The 19,259-nt window shown below is 41.8% G+C and overlaps 1 protein-coding gene across 3 annotated transcripts; it reads right to left on the bottom strand.

The window, feature by feature from the left end:
- Positions 1 to 1,350: 1,350 nt before the first annotated feature.
- LOC120311970 (urokinase plasminogen activator surface receptor-like) lies at positions 1,351 to 19,240 on the bottom strand. Of its 3 annotated transcripts, none has more exons than XM_039352103.1 (9): positions 19,128 to 19,240; positions 13,041 to 13,487; positions 9,709 to 9,822; positions 7,889 to 7,924; positions 7,106 to 7,252; positions 4,563 to 4,700; positions 3,722 to 3,898; positions 2,664 to 2,795; positions 1,351 to 1,701 (listed from the first exon to the last, which is right to left on the bottom strand). In XM_039352103.1, the coding sequence occupies exons 2-9, from the start codon at positions 13,129 to 13,131 to the stop codon at positions 1,517 to 1,519; spliced, it is 1,020 nt and encodes a 339-aa protein (XP_039208037.1). In that variant the 5' UTR covers positions 13,132 to 13,487; positions 19,128 to 19,240; the 3' UTR covers positions 1,351 to 1,516. The 3 variants fall into 3 exon arrangements, with proteins under 3 accessions (XP_039208037.1, XP_039208039.1, XP_039208040.1); XM_039352105.1 differs by having other exon boundaries at positions 13,041 to 13,142; positions 19,128 to 19,234; XM_039352106.1 differs by having other exon boundaries at positions 13,041 to 13,225; positions 19,128 to 19,159.
- Positions 19,241 to 19,259: the final 19 nt, after the last annotated feature.

Genomic DNA, 19,259 nt, shown 5'->3' on the forward strand with positions numbered 1-19,259 from the left:
GCAAGGCAGAGAAGAAGCTGATAATATTTCAGGACAGTGAACTTCTGCCCCCATGCCACCCTCACCTTTGCTTGTAAACCAAACCCTCTTTCTTGCATAGGTCACTAAACCTGTCCTTGGAAGCTTCCTATTTAAAGGCAGTGGGGAGAATCACTAAAAATGTGGTCATGTAGGCTGGAGCGATTAAATCCATCTTATGTGCAACACTTGTCATGTTGAATGGTGTGAGGCAAAAGGTGGGCAAGAGGGACAGTATGTGGCTGCAGTGAATAGAATAGAATAGAATAGAATAGAATAGAATAGAATAGAATAGAATAGAATAGAATAGAATAGAATAGAATAGAATAGAATGGAATGGAATGGAATGGAGTGGAGTGGAGTGGAGTGGAGTGGAGTGGAGTGGAGTGGAGTGGAATGGAATGGAATGGAATAGAATAGAATAGAATAGAATAGAATAGAATAGAATAGAATAGAATAGAATAGAATAATGGAATGAAGTAGAAGAATAGAGTATATAGAGTAGAGTAGAGTAGAGTAGAGTAGAGTAGAACAGAACAGAATAGAATAGAATAATGGAATGAAGTAGAAGAATAGAGTATATAGAGTAGAGTAGAGTAGAGTAGAGTAGAGTAGAGTAGAACAGAACAGAACAGAACAGAATAGAATAGAATAATGGAATGAAGTAGAAGAATAGAATAGAATAGAATAGAATAGAATAGAATAGAATAGAATAGAATAGAATAGAATAGAATAGAATAGAATAGAATAATGGGATGGGATGGGATGGGATGGAATGGAATGGAATGGAATAGAATAGAATAGAATAGAATAGAATAGAATAGAATAGAATAGAATAGAATAGAATAGAATAGAATAGAATAGAATAGAATAGAATAGAATAGAATAGAATAATGGAATGAAGTAGAAAAATAGAGTAGAGTAGAGTAGAGAAGAGTAGAGTAGAGTAGAGTAGAGTAGAGTAGAGTAGAGTAGGTAGAGTAGAGTAGAGTAGAGTAGAACAGAACAGAACAGAACAGAATAGAATAGAATAATGGAATGAAGTAGAAGAATAGACTAGACTAGACTAGACTAGACTAGACTAGAATAGAATAGAACAGAACAGAACAGAATAGAATAGAATAGAATAGAATAGAATAATGGAATGAAGTAGAAAAATAGAGTAGAGTAGAGTAGAGTAGAGTAGAGTAGGTAGAGTAGAGTAGAACAGAACAGAACAGAACAGAACAGAACAGAACAGAACAGAATAGAATAGAATAGAATAGAATAGAATAGAATAGAATAGAATAGACAGAGTTGGAAGGGACCTTGTAGGTCCATCTAGTCCAACCCTCTGCCCAAGCAGGAGTCCCTACACCATTTCGGACAGATGGCAGTCCACTCTCTTCTTGAAAGCTTCCAGCAATGAAGCACCAACAACATCAGTCCTGGTGACATTGGGCTCTCTGTTCTCCAGCTTTCTTTGATTTCCTTGAAATTTGGACACTCCAGGCTTTTATCAGAGCAGCCAGAAAAGCAGGAGCAGAAGGACCAAGGCAACATCTCCCATTGGGGTCAAACTTCGGTTGCAGAGAGCGCTGGAGCAGCAGTTGATAGCAGAATTTCGGTCCAGGCCCAGCAACTGTGGTTTCTCCCAACAAAGCTTCTCCAAGCTACAGCCACGCAGTAATGTTTGGCCTTTCTCTAGAGAAAACAAATATAGCAGTAACACCAAATGTCTGAAAGTGGCTGCTAGAAGAAACCACTAAGAGCAGAGCTGTTCTAGAGGTGAGAATGTGGAGAGGAGGAGAGGAGGAGAGGAGAGCAAAATGGAAAGGGACTAGTGGATCATTAGTGACTTGACTATTCTTACATTAAAAATGAAATTAAAGATCAAACCATTATTTACCCATTGGGGTTCTCTGTCTACCCCATCGTGCCTCCTCACAGGGTGATGCTGTCCCTGAAGGAGCAGGTCTACAGCCTGGTGGTCCTCCTGGATCCTGCTAGAACAGCAGATGGAGACTGCAACCAGGAGGACCTTCACTCACCTTTGGTTGGTGAGCCAGTTGAAGCCCTATCTGGATGTTGGGGGGGGAGACCTTCCTATAGCAACTCACACCCTTCTTACTAGCTCTCTAAATGACTGCAACACACTAATAGAATCGCTTTTTAAAGACCACTGAGAAGCTACAATTGGTTTAGAGTATAGTTACCTAATACTTACCAGTGGAAACGCATTATACCAATTATAGAATAAGAAATAACTCTGGTTGAAGAAAATCAGAAGTCACTTCTTTATATTTTCTTTCTCCCTTTTTTTGCATTTTTGACTTTGTCTTTTTTCTTATCTCTTTCCCCTTTCCTTTTTATTCTAAATATGAATTCCTGATATCTTCTTTAAAAGATAAGAGATAGATACAAAAACAGATACAGATACAGATAAAGATACAGATACAGAGAGGTAGAGGTAGAGGTAGAGATAGAGGTAGAGATAGAGATATAAAGATAAAGATATAGAGGTAGAGGTAGAGGTAGAGATATAGAGAGATGTAGATCTATAGATATATAAAATACTGTTCATTTGCATCCCATTTTTCCCTTTGGAGAAGAGAACTGTGGGTGCAGCTCCAATACCCACCTACATATATGCTCACACAACTCACCTGTAACATTTACACACTTGGTCTGCTCCCCAACACACTTGACGTGAGTCCAGTTTCCGTGAGCACATTCACCTTGGCCTGAATCACAGCAACTGGCACATTCCAAGCCATTCTCAGGCTGCTTCTTCACTCCTGGAGAGCAATCAATCAATCAATCATATACAGGCATTAGCAAAATTTCAGAAAGTGAATTGAGCCCCTGCTGATGAAATCAACACCCTTGCTGAACACGTTCCATCATCCTAGACTTGGTTCCTCCTTCTGGAACGTTGAGATTTTTGTGCCTGAGGAAGCTAGGCAGATGCCCTCAGGGACCAGCCCTTGTTTCTTGCGAAGATTTGAGGCTGCATCTGGTATATCCCATCCAGAGGTATTAGGATATAATTTCCAGAACCAATTGGTCCAATTCATCTGGTGGACGCCAAACATAAACATCTGTTTTCCAGCTCAAAAGACAGTTTGACAACTACTGCCCTAGTCGTCTATGGGGATTCTCAGTCAGCCAGGTCATATTTGTCCCAAAGATGCTTTTTCATGAGGCAACTGGACTTTCTTGTTTTTCATTTGAAAACATTTCGCTTCTCATCCAAGAAGCTTCTTCAGCTCTGACTCCCCACCATCCAGAGAATGCCTCCACTTGAGAGGCTGCATCCAGCACCCTTCTCGTTCCTCCTCAGATGTGACATCCTGCTCTCCAAAGAGGAGATATTACAGGGCTACCAAAAATTACATCACAGGAGGGATACAGTACATCTGGTTGCACTCTACTACTCCCACTGTAGGAGATGACCAGACTGATCCCTTGGGAGGGATCAAATGTGTCATAAGTCATGAGTCCCTGCACGGCCTCAAGTGATCTAAGTCCAGCCCACCTTGAATTCCTTTCTTCTCTCCCGCTCATTTCCCTTGACCGTTAGTCGGCCAGATTCTTGCAGAGAGCTTAAGCTTGCAACAAATCTTTATACTCATTTGAACTGCCTGAATCTCCTGATTTCCCTGGTGCTTGACACCAGCCCATATCTCACAGTGTTCTTCCTGGTGGAGGACAAGAAAGCTACCTTGCTCTGAGAAGTGGCTGCAGATGCTTTTAAGGCCAGGTCGCCCATCGTTACAGAGAGGAGTAGAACAGCAGCTGATCTCCAGTCTCCCTGAGAGTTCTGGCATCATATATTGTCGGCGACACAAGGTTTCCAAGGCACATGTCCGGTACGTCATTTTCCAGGCGCCATTGATCACTAGGAATCAAAGAACATGATGGAACACAATGCATCAGACTGTACCAGGGGGACCTCATATTTATGCTGATTTAGGAATGAGGATTTTCCTGAGTTACAACCCACAGAAGTGATCAGCTAGCCTAAATAGTGATTAGCAAAGCTGGAATGTAAGGTTCAACAAGATCTGGAACCCTACATGTTCCCTATTCATAAGTTCATTGTTTCACGTCAAGAAGGAAAGTTCAGGTTTCGGCAATCTTGTAGACCAAACTTGCCCAATTTGAATAATTTTCAGGTATGTGGACTTCAATTTCCAGAACGTCCAGAATTTGCCAGTTGCTGAAAAGTTTAGGAGTTGAAGTCCACATTGATGGTACTCAGAGTATCTTTGCACTCTTCTTTTGACCATCTGTCTCTGTCTCTCTCTTTCTTTTATCATTATCTCCCCTACTTGCCTCTCCTGCTATTTCTCCAATCTTTGTTTCTTCATCTCCTTCAGAATTGCACTGTGCTGTCTAGTTTATTCGTGTCTAGTTAGTGGAAAATCTTACTTGCTAATCTGTGTTCACCTTTCAGGTAGATGGGTAAAAAGATCATAGATATAGTTCATGTATTTGCACTCGGCAGTTCTTCACTCCCTTAACATCCTTCCCAAATGTATTCAAGAAACATCTCAGTTTACCAGTAAAATCCATGCACTGATTCATATCTCCCAAACATTTGACCCGAGTAGCATTCCCTTCAGCACAATCGCCTGTACCACGATCAAAACAGCTGTAGCACTCCATGCCATTGGCTGCTTGGGTGGGGCTGGCTGGAGCTGGGAGAGAAGAAGAGAAGGCTACTGCTGATTGTGGATCTTTAAAAATATACCTCTTTCATTATTGCATTTATTTCTATACCATGCCTACTCCACATTTTGAGGCGTTTACATGTACCAAAAACCAAACATGGTACCATAAAATTGAAAAAAAAAACTCAATATACCTACAAATTCCAGCCCATAACATCCTATCCCAATTAAAAATTGATGAACCATCACCACTAAGATTCAAAACTCCACCACAATCAAATCAACTTTCCTGGCTTGCAAAAACGTCAAAGATGAGTGAGCTAGGAGTAGCTCTGGAAAGGTGTTCTAAAATATCAAGGCTACCACAGAGAAAATTCTGCCTTCAAGTCCGTGTCTCCTTCACCTCTCAAAGGATCAGAACTTTAAGCATCTCCTCCCTAGAGGATCACATAAGATGATTAGGATCCATCTGCAGGAAGCTGATTTTAAGGTACCCTAGAATTTCATAGCACAGAACTTTACAAGTTAAAACCAGCGCTTTGAGTTGGTTTTGGAAGCACTTTTTGCTAACCAGCGAAGGGTCCAAAAATCATTTTGCTCTTCAGAAAAGCTAAAACTCTTCAGCTTTAATGCATTTCTATCAGGCAGAACCAAAGTCCAGTAATTCTATTTTCTGTTTCAAATAGTTGGGAACTGGGAGGACACCAGAAACCTTCTCCTCCCCACCCCACCTCCCACCCCACCCATTTGTCTCCAGAATAATATTACAAGATAGGTTGGGCTGAGACATTGGCCCAAAAGTGCTTCCTTGGCTGAGAGTGGACTAATGACTAGGTCAACCCAAGTCCTAGAATTATAGAATAGCAGAGTTTGAAGGGAGCTTAAATTGGTTGTCCTACCAGTCCAACACTTTAAATCTTACTGTCAACACTGCTAAGAGAGTAGGAGGGGAGGAGAGAAAGAGGAGGGAAGTAGGGAAAGTATTAGAGAGGGTGGATGCAGCGTGGGGGGAAGGAGCAAGCGGCACCTATGGTTATGGTTATGGTTATTTTGTAAAGTGAATTTTGTTGTATATGTTGAATAAATGGAAAATTAAAAAAAAATTGTGGATGGTCCATCATTAGTCCTGGGGGAGGCAAATTTACCTCCCTCAGTGCAGGCACACAACTTGGGTGTCCTCCTGGACTCACAGCTAAATTTGGAACAACATCTATCGGCTGTGGCCAGGGGGACCTTTGCCCAGGTTCGCCTGGTGCACCAGTTGCGGCCTTATTTGGACCGAGAAGCTTTACTCACAGTCACTCATGCCCTTGTCACCTCAAGACTGGATTACTATAATGCGCTCTACATGGGACTACCCTTGAAGAGCGTTCAGAGGCTGCAGTTGGTTCAGAATGCAGCCGCGAGAGCGATTGTGGGCGCGCCAAGGTACGCCCACGTGTCACCTATCCTCCGCGAGCTGCACTGGCTTCCTGTGGGTCTCCGGATGCAATTCAAGGTGTTGGTTATCACCTTTAAAGCCCTTCATGGCATAGGGCCAAGTTACTTACAGGACCGCATACTGCCGCACAGTTCCCAGAGACCGGTGAGGTCCCATAGATTGGGCCTCCTTCAGGTCCCGTCGGCCAGACAATGTCGGCTGGTGGGCCCTCGGGGAAGGGCCTTTTCTGTGGTGGCTCTGACCTGGTGGAATCAACTTCCCCCCCGAGGTTCGAACAACTCCCACCCTGCCGGCCTTTAAGAAAGCTGTTAAAACTCTCCTGTTCCGGCAGGCCTGGGGCTGATGTCCCCGGGGGGGGGATATGATCGGACTTGCGGTATGATTGTATTATTTTATTGTTTTATTGTTAGATGATTGTTTTAATTTTGTACGCCGCCCTGAGTCCTTTGGGATTGGGCGGCATATAAATAAAATTAAATAAATAAATAAATAAAATAAATAAAAGAACACTGCTAGCATCGAATGTTCTACCCTGACAACAAATAGAAATGTAGCCATCTTTTTCCCTTTCGCTTTTAGAGTTAAATGATGGGAGGGGGGAGTATGAATGAGAGTCCAGCTAGACATAACAACACTAAACTTAGCCTGAGAATCAAGGTTATTGAGTCCAGAGCTGATAAAGAATTGGCGGGCTGTAGAGCTGGAGAGCTTCAAGCTAATTGGAGAATGTGATTTATGACTGTTAATTGGAGGAGGGAATTGTGCTTTGATACTATGTGCCCAGGGGAGGGGAATTCAGTTTTTGGCTTTGATTATGCATTGCCAATATTATGCTATTCGAATAAAAGATCCTAAAAGGTAAACAATGCCTCAAAGTTCTTTTGAAGAGTTTCATCTGTCGGAACCATGACACTTACATCATGTTGTTTCTTACTGTTTCTTACACTTTTTATTTACTCAGCAGGTTGGTGTTCTAACTTTCTGTACTTACCACCTGTGAACCGGATATTGCAGAAATTAGAGTCACAGTAATAGGTGTTGTGTACTTCATGATCATCTTCTGAATAGACTTTAGCTGTGCGATTGGATACACCTTCCCCTGAACAGCCTTTCATCACGTACTCAGCAATCTCTAAATCTGGGGTTTAGAAAGACATTGGCTTGAGGAGGCCTCAGCTGAATTGATGCAGAAGCCATTCCATTCTGGCTTAAGAGTTCTGTGAATTAGGCCGTTATCGTCTGATCAGCAAACTTTAACTTTTAAAATCTAAGCTGAACTTGATGGCTGAGGGCAGTCAGAAAGAGCAGAAGATGAGCTGAAATCAGCCCCATAGAATTTCTGTAAAATTGATACCACTAACTGATTTTTTCCGGCCTTAAAATACATTAACTTTTTTCTAAACGTGTATTTATTATTTACTAAATATTTATTATTTATAAATAAAGCACAACAATTACTATTTTCACACATGCTTAACCAAATCGGGTAAAGATTGGGGTTTTGTGTGGCTTAAGACACATACAAATTCAGCCTGTCTTTTGTTTTGTCCTTGAATGAGGTCATTTTCGGTTTTGGCTCAGCTTCTTCTCATATGCATATGAAATAAATTAAGAAAGGTAGCATGTGAGCAAGTGTAGAGCGGATTCCAACCTCATGGTTAAATAGTCACAACCGATCAACATATGGATTGGTGTTTTTAAAATTAAAACATTCCCTGTTCACGGTTGAACCTTGTCTTTCTGGATCAAAATTAATAAGTGCCATCCAACTTACCTGGAAGCAAAAATATTCCTGTATAGTTGTTTGAATCTGGAAAAGAATGGAGAGCCAGAAGGTCAGTCAAGGATGCAGGAGTTATTTTATACAATATAAGTATGATATAAGAAAATATCATTTAGCTTTTGAATAATTTATATTTAAAGTTTAAGATATTACTTGGAAGTGTAGAATAGTTTTTGTTTTTGTTTTTTTATTATTTTTCTTATCTTCTTTCTTTTCTTCTTTTTCTCTTTCTGTTTTTTATATATAATGGAGTTAAAGTACTTAACAATTTGTTTATTGAATGTAATCATATTTGTTTGAGGTTAAAAGTTTTTTCTTTTAAGTTCTAGTTAACCCTGTATTCAGCTCTGGGAAGAATGAGGGAGGGTTTTGGGGTGGGTTGGGAGGGATTGGGAAAGGGGTTTTTATTGTAAAATTGTAAAAATTTATAATAATAAAAAAAAGAAGGATGCAGGAGTTTGTCACACTCAGAATTCAGATATTGCAAATGTTCCCAAATTGGCTGTGCTGGGCTAGAAATTCTAGGAATTGGCATATGGGAAGGATACCAGATTGGAGAAACTGCAGTTTTCCATGTGTTGATGGGCTCCAGCATCTCTCACACCCAATCAATCGTTGTTGCTAAGAATATTAGGGTTCAAATTAAATGTACGTGGAAAGCCATAGGTACCCCATCCCTCAATTACCTAATACAGCGTTTCTCAACCTTGACAATTTTAAGGCGTGTGGACTTCAACTCCCAGAATTCCACAGCCAGCAATGCTGGCTGTGGAATTCTGGGAGTTGAAGTCCACATGCCTTAAAATTGTCAAGGTTGAGAAACATTGGCTTAGATTGTCTAAATCAGAGGTAGTCAACCTTGACTCTTTTATGACTCGTGGACTTCAACTCCCAGAATTCCTGAGCCAGCATGGCTCAGCATGGAAACCTCTGCTTTTCCCCTCAGCATGGCTGGCTCAGGAATTCTGGGAGTTGAAGTCCACACGCCTTAAAATTGTCAAGGTTGAGAAACACTGATCTAATACCTGACTAGCCCTCCCATGAGATGGTGAAGCAGCCATATTGTGCTGGAGGGATTCCCTGGCTATAAGAGGCCCTGAATCCTCCAGCCATTCTTCTTTCTTGAAGAAGGTCCATTGAATAATTTGATTTCAAAAGCCCGACCATTTCCAAAAATGGTTGACAAGAAAGGCCACCCTCTCTTTCATCTCTTCAGGAGAAATGGACCAGAGTGTTGCCAATTTCCAGGGATTGACCAAAACAAGGAATATACAACTCCCATCAGCTTGAGGAGACTCTGCACCAGAGAAGGAAGCATTCAGATTAAAATCAGGATGAGGACTTCTGAAGGACAAAAAGATAGACCAGCGGTGATCGCCATGAAAATCAGAGCTGATGACTGGGGTGGAAAGAAGAGCCAGGGTTAGATCGGTTCTTCGAAACCTCTCTGGACAAGGAGAGGACTTGAGATTACTCATAAGTGTTCCAGACAGCTACTCCTTGCAAGGAGACTGTAAGGCAGCATCCTCTGGCAGATTTAGAGCTCTGGGAGACAAGGGGATGGTCATCTTGGTCAAACTGCAGTCAGTGCTTTTGAAATGGCATTAAGCTTGCATACTTTTTTTTCTAATTATTTTTTTTGAAATTGCTGGTGAACTGGCTAACAAATGTTAGGTCATCCCCTCCTTGTGGAAAGCATTGGGCCATTAGTCTGGACTTCTTGCAAGCAGATAAAAATGGTCCATTTTGAACAGAAAGGTGAAGTAAATGAGCATCCTAGTAGATACATAAAATTGGGGGAGTCTACTTACAGAAAAGTTTGATGGTAGAGGAGAAGCAGGACCGATCCCTTGATGCACACAATTGCTCCGACTGGACACATTCATGGAACATCCCAACACACTGATAGCACCACAGGCCACTCACTATAGAGAAGGAAAAACAACAGGCAAATGGCAACTGTTGGGAAAATGCCAGCCAATCTGAAAGGAGGGAGTCAAGTGAGGGCCTAGCTTGGAATCCTTGTGCCACCACAAGCAACATAAGCTTAACTTCCCCCAACACCTCTGAAACCTTATCTGGTCATGTCCAGGGAAAGACAAGCAGTCTGGTAAGATTCTTGTAACATAAGATGGTTGCTGACTTTTCTTATTCACAAATGGTTCTGGTTTGTTTCACCTGACAATAACATTTTGAAAGCCTTTTGTCAAGTCTTCTAGCCACTGCATAATATGCAAAGCTCTTCTTCAAGCACAGTTCTGATTTCTCCTTATCAAGATTTACTGAGATGGATAGGAAAGGATTAGAAGAATCCCAGCAACTGAATTCTTTCCTATTTAGAACCAATATACGCTATGTGCAGTAAGATAGAAATGTATTTATTTTCCTCCCAATAGCCTGTGATCAGCTAGATCAGGGCTTTTCAACCAGTGGTATGGGTGCCACCTGTGGTACATTGGCACCTGGCAGGTGGTACGCCAGCATCCTAGAAAGGTAGTGGGGGAGGGGAATGAGCTGAACCCATGGCAGCACCACACAAGCCTGAGTGAAAGATGACTGGAGCTGCAGGGCTGTCAGGGCTCAGAAGAAGCACCAGGATCAGCGCTTCTTCGGAACTGTCAGGGCTCAGTGGAAGCACCAGGATCAGCACCAAGCTCCAGCTGGAGCTCGGCGCTGATCCTGGGGCTTCCGCTGAGCCCAGAAGCGTCGATCAGCTGGAATGTTGCAGCCTCTCCAGGGTCTTGTGATTTACATTCAGATGCTTGGCAACTGATTCATATTTATGACGGTCACAGTGTCCCAGGGTCATGTGAAGTGACCGAAACCTGCTGCAACCACCCAGCAGATGGGGGGAATAAAAACCAAACACCCCCCACCCCACCCCCGCTGCCAATCCTCAACAGAAATGCTCACAACAATGAAAACCTCGGACAGGAGGAAGAGCAGCGCCAGGCGGGCAGGCAGGTATCTTGCTCGGTTGTGGCTTGGGGGGGCACTTTTTTCAGTGCCATTGTAACTTCAAACAGTCGCTAAGCGAACTGTTGTAAATCGAGGACTACCTGTACTTTATCACTTTTTTCCTTTTTTTTTTTTTTTTGGTCATCAAGGTTTTGACACCTTGCTAGGCGACTGGTGGTACTTGGATATTGCCATATCCTAAAAGTGATAAAAATGGGTGAAAAGATTGAAAAGCCCTGGTCTAGATTGCTAGAAGGCAATTCACTAATCACAAAAAAGTAATAAAAGCTGGCTATTTACATCTGCCCTTTTTGTCAGCCTGGGGATCAACTCTTACAACTGACTTAAGAAGCAAGTAGAAAGAATAATATCCCAATCTATATCTGGGGTTTTTTGGATGAGCAATAAGGAATTGTGGGGAAGGAGGAAAGAACAGGTAGAATAGAGGACTGTGTGCCAGTTGTATGTCTTGTGTCCTCGGAAGAAGCCTGATATTGGGTTGGAATCACTGCCTTGCCAGCATTGTCGAAATAAGATTAGGCTGCTACACTGGAATTGGACCTAAAACTCACCTGGTCACATAGTTGATTCACACACATAACTGACCACTGTCTCAGCTTGCCTGACAATACCCACCTGATTGGTTTTGGTCTTTTCAGGTCTACCCAGACCTTGACCTATGATGGTTTGGGGTAAGGATGAGGAAACTGTACATGAAAACATTAGCATTTTCACTAAGGTAACATGGCTACCTTTCCTGCAACTAGTCTGAGGAACAGACAGGCTTTTTGTGCATGTGCAAAGTGGCTGTGGGTTTCCCACATTATAAAAGGCAGCTTCTAGTTGAAGGCAAGCCCCATATGGAGATCTAACCCTCCTGGGTGCAGGTTAAAGACCAAAGGGACAGCTGGAGGGATTGTGAAGTTACTCAGCCACTTATTGCCTTCAGAGAGCCAATTCTATTACCCTGATCTCTGCCTGCTTCTTAATGATAAGGCAGATTTACCTTTCTACTAGACCAGGGGTAGGCAACCTTGGCTCTTTTATGACTGGTGGACTTCAACTCCCAGAATTCCTGAGCCAGCATGGCTCAGCATGGAAACCTCTCCCTTTCCCCTCAGCATGGCTGGCTCAGGAATTCTGAGAGTTGAAGTCCACGAGTCATAAAAGAGCCAAGGTTGCCTACCCCTGTACTAGATTAATCATTAGCAATTATTTTAAAAAGTACATCTAAATGTACACACTAGTTTTTGCAAAACCTGTAACTTGATGTCACTGGGAGGAGAGAGTGCAATGCCTTCTCTTTTTTAAAAAAAAAAAAAGCATAAATGACTATCCCATATCCTTGTGTGGCTTCTACCTTCAGTATTATAATTTTTTACATAAATACAGTACCGTATTTATTCACTGTTGTATTTTTAAATGTAGCCCTACACTTAATCTATATTTTAAGAATGTTCATGATTTATGAATAACATTAATTTACCTCTTTTTGGGTAAACATGGAATGTATAGTTTCAGTTTGAATTTTTACATATCAAAAGCCATTTCAATTTAACCTGTCACCTATATGATATGATTGAGAATTTTCTGTTACCTGTTTTCTTTTCGCGTTGCATTTCAAAATTGGTTTTTGTGACCTTCCAACTAAATTAGACAGGAGGAACATCTCTGGAATCGATCAACCAGTCACTTTGCTTAATTTATATCTCATTCGTTTCAAGGGGAGATAATTAGGGCTAGCTGGCTATGCTGACACAATAGGCTTAAATTAACTGTTTTTGGGTATTGCACAGTGCAGAGATGGAACAACACATATTTACCAACTAGTAAGTAGTTGGTTCACACAAAACCCTAAACTACATTCCCCTGCAATAGTTTAAACATAACTGGAGTAATGCTTTTTATCCCGGGGTTTCATCAAATCCTGTGGGCCACAGTTTCTTCACTTTTGTCTTACTGAGTTTAATGGAGATTATTTATGTAATTGGTTCTGCTAAATATTTACGCGGTATTGACCCATAAAGAGGAAAATTGGGGCTCAAATCAGGAGAAAGCTAACGTTTTCCCTGTGTCCATTTCCTTCTATAAAATTTGAAAGGCATCTTGAAGCTCTTTCCTAAACAGTAGATGGTTCCCCTCATCCCACTGAGAAGACCACCCATCCCGACAGGTTTGTTCTTACCTGCATCCAATAGACAGAAGACAAATGTGATAGTCAGCAGTAAGGTCTTGATTTGTTGGCAGTATTCTTCCCACATAGCCATCTTCCTCATACGTTGGACACCTTGTAGTAAGAGTTGGTGGAATAAGCAATCAGGCTAGATTTGATTTACAAACTTGCTCAGTGGGCGAGAAGCAATCTACTATCTACAACAAGAGATGATATATTTGGCTGAAAAGAGGATGAAAAAATGTCATCTGTTCTTGTTGAGAAGTTTGTCACTATACACTGGTGTTTAACTGGTGGCAAGATTAACCAACTGAGGGCATATGTGCAATTGTGTGGGCGGTGGCAATTTACCGCTTGTTTTGGTATGTTTCGGGTTTTGCAATGCAGAGTAAGAGTTCTGAGTTTTGGAAATATACTCGGGGCAGTTTTCTTTCAACTTCTGGAATAACCATCAATCACCTGTCAAGAAGAAAAGAAATTTCACTGGTCAAGAGAATGCCACATCAAACCAGTGGCATTTCCATATATCATGATATCTTCCAGATATTTTTCTTTTGCTTCCAAAATGATGGCTTGTAGTTTCCTGGCTGTATCTCCAGCTGCAAAGATATCCATTTCAGGGAGCAAAAAAATACTTGGTTCTGTTGTTGTGCAGTTGTAAAAAAAAAAAAAGGATGCTTGGCCATCATCACCATGATATATTCTCCAATGTGTTGTCCTTACCCCTGGCAAAATTGGGCAATGCTACCTATAGGGAAAGAACCTTTGCTAGTAATTGAAAGGTCTCATGAACAAGGAAGCAAAACGTGACCTCAGATGCCACAGAGATATTTCTAAAGTTAGGGGTCATAAAAATGATGCAGTGGCTGAACCCACCCAAGGCAGGCCTTCTCTAACTTTCTGCAAGCAAATTTTCCCACTCTGCAAATTTAGGCACTCACTTCCAGAATGTTTTCGAAAACATGTACTGTGTATACCAGGGATGTCAAACTCAATTTCATTGAGGGCCGCATCAGCATTGTGGTTGCCCTCGGGGGGCCGGGTGGGTGCAGCCTACTGGGTGGGCGTGGATGGAGTGGGTGTGGCCTGCTGGGTGGGCATGGCCAGCTCTACATCATTCGCATCAAGGGTGCCTGTGGGGGCCTGGGCAGGAGTGGGATAGATCTGAGGGTCCCTGGCAGAAAGTGGTGGGACCAGGACAGAGCCCATCAAGCCGGATATGTGAAGTAGGAGAGGGCCATTTGCTGGCCACTTTCAGGCAATGGTGCATTTCTTCATTCCTCATAAAGGGTGACACCTCCCCAGCATGCACCCAGGGGGTAGGGCCGATGCGGCAGGGGCTGGTTCCTCGCTGTTTGTAGAGAGCCTTGTGGAGCTAAGACTGAATGCATTTCAGCATAGATGGCCACCACAAAATTGTACATTGGCTCCAGGCTGGCCTGGGCCAGGGCCAAGGCAGCGGGGGCCGTTCCCTCACTGTTTCCAAGATGGCTTCGCGGGCTGTATCCGGCCCCCGGGCCTTGTGTTTGACATGTCTGGTGTACATTGTGGGTGTTATTGCATGCCAGTAGGAATGCATTTATTTGATTGGGTTTTTTTATTCTGCCTTTATAAATAACTCAAGGCAGCAAACATGCCTAGTACTCCTTTCTCCTCCTATTTGCCCCACAACAACAACTTGTGAGGTGGATTGGACTGAGAAAGAATGACTGGCCCAAAGTCACCCATTTGGCTTTCATGCCAGAACTCAGAGTCTCCTCAAGACTGATCCAAAGTCCTCCAGTCAGCTTTTGTGCTTGAGGCAGGAGTAGAACTCAGAGTTTCCTGATTTCTAGGCCAGCACCTTAACCACCACACCAGACTCACTCTTGTGTATTTGTACTACCAGAAAACAGCATCAGAAGTTCTGAAAATGTGATGTATAAATTCTGCAAATAGCCACTGAAAGACTCAGCTTACAAGGTTTAATACCAGCACTTAACGCAGAATCTTCCTCTCAAAGACATTGACCACAAAGCAGAAGGGATCCACTTGTTTTCCAAAGCACTTGAAGGCAGGACAAGACACAAGGGATGGAAACTCATCAAGGAGAGAAGCAACCTGGAATTAAGGAGAAACTTCCTAACAGTGAAAACAATTAGCCAGCTTGCCTCCAGAAGTTGTGGAGCACTGGAGGCTTTTAATAAGAGACTGGACAGCCACTTGTCTGAAATGGGATAGGGTCTCCTGCTTGAGATCTCCAAGGTCCCTTCCAACTATATTCTGAATTAATTAATTACATCTCTTCTCTGTCATGTGCAATCCAGTTTTCAGCACTTTGCACCCATCCTTCAGTTAGAACAGCATTCACTCCCCCTGTGACTGAGCCTTATGCTGCCCCTAGTACTGCCTCTGTTCCCAATCACCACCAGTCCTCAGATCTTCCTCCAAAGCAACCAGTGACAAAGGGTAACTGATTTTGTTCTCAGGCACCACCTTAGTAATGGATAGGTTGCATCACCAGCTGCTTTCATCCTGGAGCTGCCAAGCAGGTTTTAGGCCAAGCCGTCTGTCTCAATCAAATGGGACAGAGACTCAGAACTAGGAATGTTTACCAAGCCAAGCCGCAGAACAGGACAGACTGGAGAAGTGAGACACGAAACAATGAAAGCAGATCCAGAGCTCATCGTTATCCTATTTGCCTTGCTGGCCACAGTTGGGTTGTTGCCAAAGAAACTCCTTGCTACAGTTGAATAATCTTTTATCCTTTCTGCTAGGAAGGGTGCTTCTGATTTCCAGCTTCCCTGGGTTGGGAGATCAGATGCAATAGAGGCAGAACTTCTAAATAGTGAGAAGATATCATTTCAGCAGGGGTTAGCTTGTCCTGTCACTCTGGTCCAGGGTGGAGGGGGAAAAAAATCTGTTTGCCCAAATTCTCTCTTCTCTGCAAGGAGCAAAGGAGAGGCTCACACTTAGCTTAACAATGGTTTGCTTTCCTGCAAAATGGAATCTGGCATGGGGCATCTCAGATTTGCTATTATATCCCATGATGCTTAATCTATGGTATGCATATATGGTATGCACAGTTTAGGAAAAAATCCTCTGTTTGGGGGAAATTCTACAGACAGGTAATAGGGAGGATGAATCAGTTCTCTGGCCTGCTCTGGATTGATTTTCCTCTGAAAGGGGTTCAGTTAGTGCCTGCAGTAATGCTTCAGGCCTCGTTTGTTACACATGCCTGAGCACTCAAGAAAACTGCACCAACCAAGAGCAAATTTGTATCAGGACTGAAACCGTCTGCATGGAAGAAACACGAGCTACTTACAGTAGCTGAGAACTGGTTGGTGCTCCTGGTTGGTGCAGTTTTTTAGGGTTGCTAAGGGAATCGCAGTGACTTGATCTGCAGAAATCAGCAGTGAGGACTACAAACTTGGGCTGATTTTCATCTATCACCTGCTCTCAAAGGCATCGCTTTTGAGTCAGCTGAAAAGTTGGCAGTCCAGCTTGGGAATAATTATGTTTTATGATTCATGGTACAATCAGCCAGATGCTTAGACTGGATTTGGCATTTTTGTCCAATGTTTTGAGTGCTCCCCAAGCATCTGGGATAGGCAGATGCTGCTGCTTAATGATGTTAAAGGTATCCTCACAGGATGCCAGCTGTTCCAAGTGATGCTGCCTTTGGATATGGACTGATGATGATTCTGTCAACGCCAATAGTGCTCCAGTGGTGCTCCAGATATTTTGGGATTGCACTCAAGGTGCCTATTACTATTGCACCAGATTGGGAAAAGTGCTACAGATGGAGATATCAGCTCACCCTCCCCGAGTTCATCTTTTGATTCTACTTTTTTAAGCAAACATACACATAAAAAACAGAAGCAACAAATAAAGTATTAAATACAAGGGTGGGGGGAGCTCTTGAATCTGCATCTAATGGTTACCTTTGCCCAGAGGCAAAATGATTTAGCCAAGGTTAATGGGGGAATGTTTAAAAAATGCAAAGATTTTAGATAAGAGTAGTCCTGACTAAATTCCATACTAACCTGCCTGAATAATTTGTGATCCGTGAAGCCCAACACAGTCCCCAAACAATTTGGTAGCTGCTGCTCTATTCTATTCTATTCTATTCTATTCTATTCTATTCTATTCTATTCTATTCTATTCTATTCTATTCTATTCTTATTTCCTGTTCTTATTCCCTATTCTTATTCTCTATTCTATTTTATTCTTATTCTCTATTCTTATTCTCTATTCTATGCTATGCTATCTATTCTATTCTAATTCTACTCTACTCTACTCTATTCTGTATTTCTATTCTATTCTATTAATTCTGTTCTATTCTATTCTATTAATTCTGTTCTATTCTTTTCTATTAATTCTGTTCTATTCTAATTCTAGTTCTTATTCTAATTCTATTCTACTCTATTCTATTCTGTATTTCTATTCTATTCTATTCTATTCTATTCTAATTCTATTCTACTCTATTCTGTATTTCTATTCTATTAATTCTATTATATTCTATTCTACTCTATTCTATTCTGTATTTCTATTCTATTAATTCTATTATATTCTAATTCTATTCTATTCTATTCTATTCTATTCTAATTAATTATCCAGAAGAGCAATTCCTGCAGATGTGATAAAAGCAGGTAATCCTTCAGGATGGGCAGAACATAAAGTGCCACTGCAATGATTATAATGATGATGATAAATTGGAGAAAAAGGAGCATTCCACTGCATGATTGATTTCCCTGAGAAGGAAGGAAGGGAGACCTTAGACTGGTTAAAATGGGTAGCAGAAAAAGCTGCCATAACGTCATGACGTAGCCATATACTTTATTTATAGCCATATACTTTTCACATTGACATATACTTCTTAGAATGTGATATATTTTCATGACCTATTTTATACCTATCTTATTTGCTCAGTGTTGAATGTTACATGTTCGTAATTTGAAGGCATGTCTGACACGGATAAAGAAAGGCGTCAGAGCCAACTCATGGAAACTCATGAAAATTTAGCCCTTTTTGTAACTAAAAACAAAATCAGCGACTATGACCTGGAAAGGTTGCTGAGGGCAGATTTAGAGAAGATCAGATGCCAGAATATTTCTTTGCTCGGTTACAACTTTTTTTAGAGTTCCCAAAAGGCAGCAGAACATGTAGTAAAATTCAACCCAGTCAGACTCATGAGTAGCAGGCTGCCTCCCCCGCCATCCATTGGAGTTGTAAAACATCCATTGGAGTTGTAAAATATCCATTGGAGAATTACAACAGACACCTCAACTGCAATCCGTTCTCAGATGAGTCATGACAGAATTGCATATGACAGAATCTCACCTCTCTCTCTCTCTCTCTCTCTCTCTCTCTCTCTCAGCAAAGAAGGAGAAATATTCTTAGCTGGGAACAGAGATACAAGCTGAACTACTCATTGGTGAGGTAAAACGCTTGACTATTTCACTGATTTGTTCTTACAATTAAATTGAAAATTGATATACCAAGCTAGAGGTTCTCAATCTCTTGGGGTTAATTTTTTTAAAAAAAGATCAGAATATGAATACAAAGCAAGAATAAAGAAGAGAAAAGCTGGAAGGAAAGGAGTGAGTCAAAAGTATAAGGGCAAAAAAAAAGCAGACATTAAATGATTTAAAAATAAATCTTGTACGGCAAGTTGAAGGCAAAAAGAGCATGATTTTTCCAAGCGTGGCTGCTAGGAAACAGTCCTCAAAAAAGTCCTCAATAAGATCAGTGATGGCAGATCAACCTCTCTGAAAGACATTGATTTTCCCCTAAAGAGTGCAGCTGAGGACACATTTTGAGGTCCCGTCTCAATTCACGGAGGTGGGGAAGAGATGGACACCACAGGTGTTCTTGGAAGCACCTGCCATATACAGGGAGAGGAGGACTTCCTAGGTGGACCACTACAGAATATGGTTTTCTCCTGCTCCTCAAAAGCTTTGGGACACTTTCTTGATTAAATACAGAAAATAAAATAAAGCTGGGAGAGAGTTCTAGCATTAACAGATGCCTCTGAGATGACGTTACAAGGATCACCGTGTCTCCTTTGGATGTTTCTGCACAGTGCAACAGCTCAGATCTCAATCTAAGACATCTTACCTTGGACACAGGTTGAGGGTGCAGGATCTCCACGTAACTTTCTGTCCTGGGAGTCAGTTGGCCATTCTCTAGAACCTTTCCTTCATTCCTTCTCTGAAATTCCAAATTGGGCTCCCATAGCTGGTATGGAGG

This window comes from Crotalus tigris, unplaced genomic scaffold (genome assembly GCF_016545835.1).
Source record: "Crotalus tigris isolate CLP2741 ecotype Arizona unplaced genomic scaffold, ASM1654583v1 scf7180000018413.2111637, whole genome shotgun sequence".
Classification (NCBI taxonomy): Eukaryota; Metazoa; Chordata; class Lepidosauria; order Squamata; family Viperidae; genus Crotalus; species Crotalus tigris.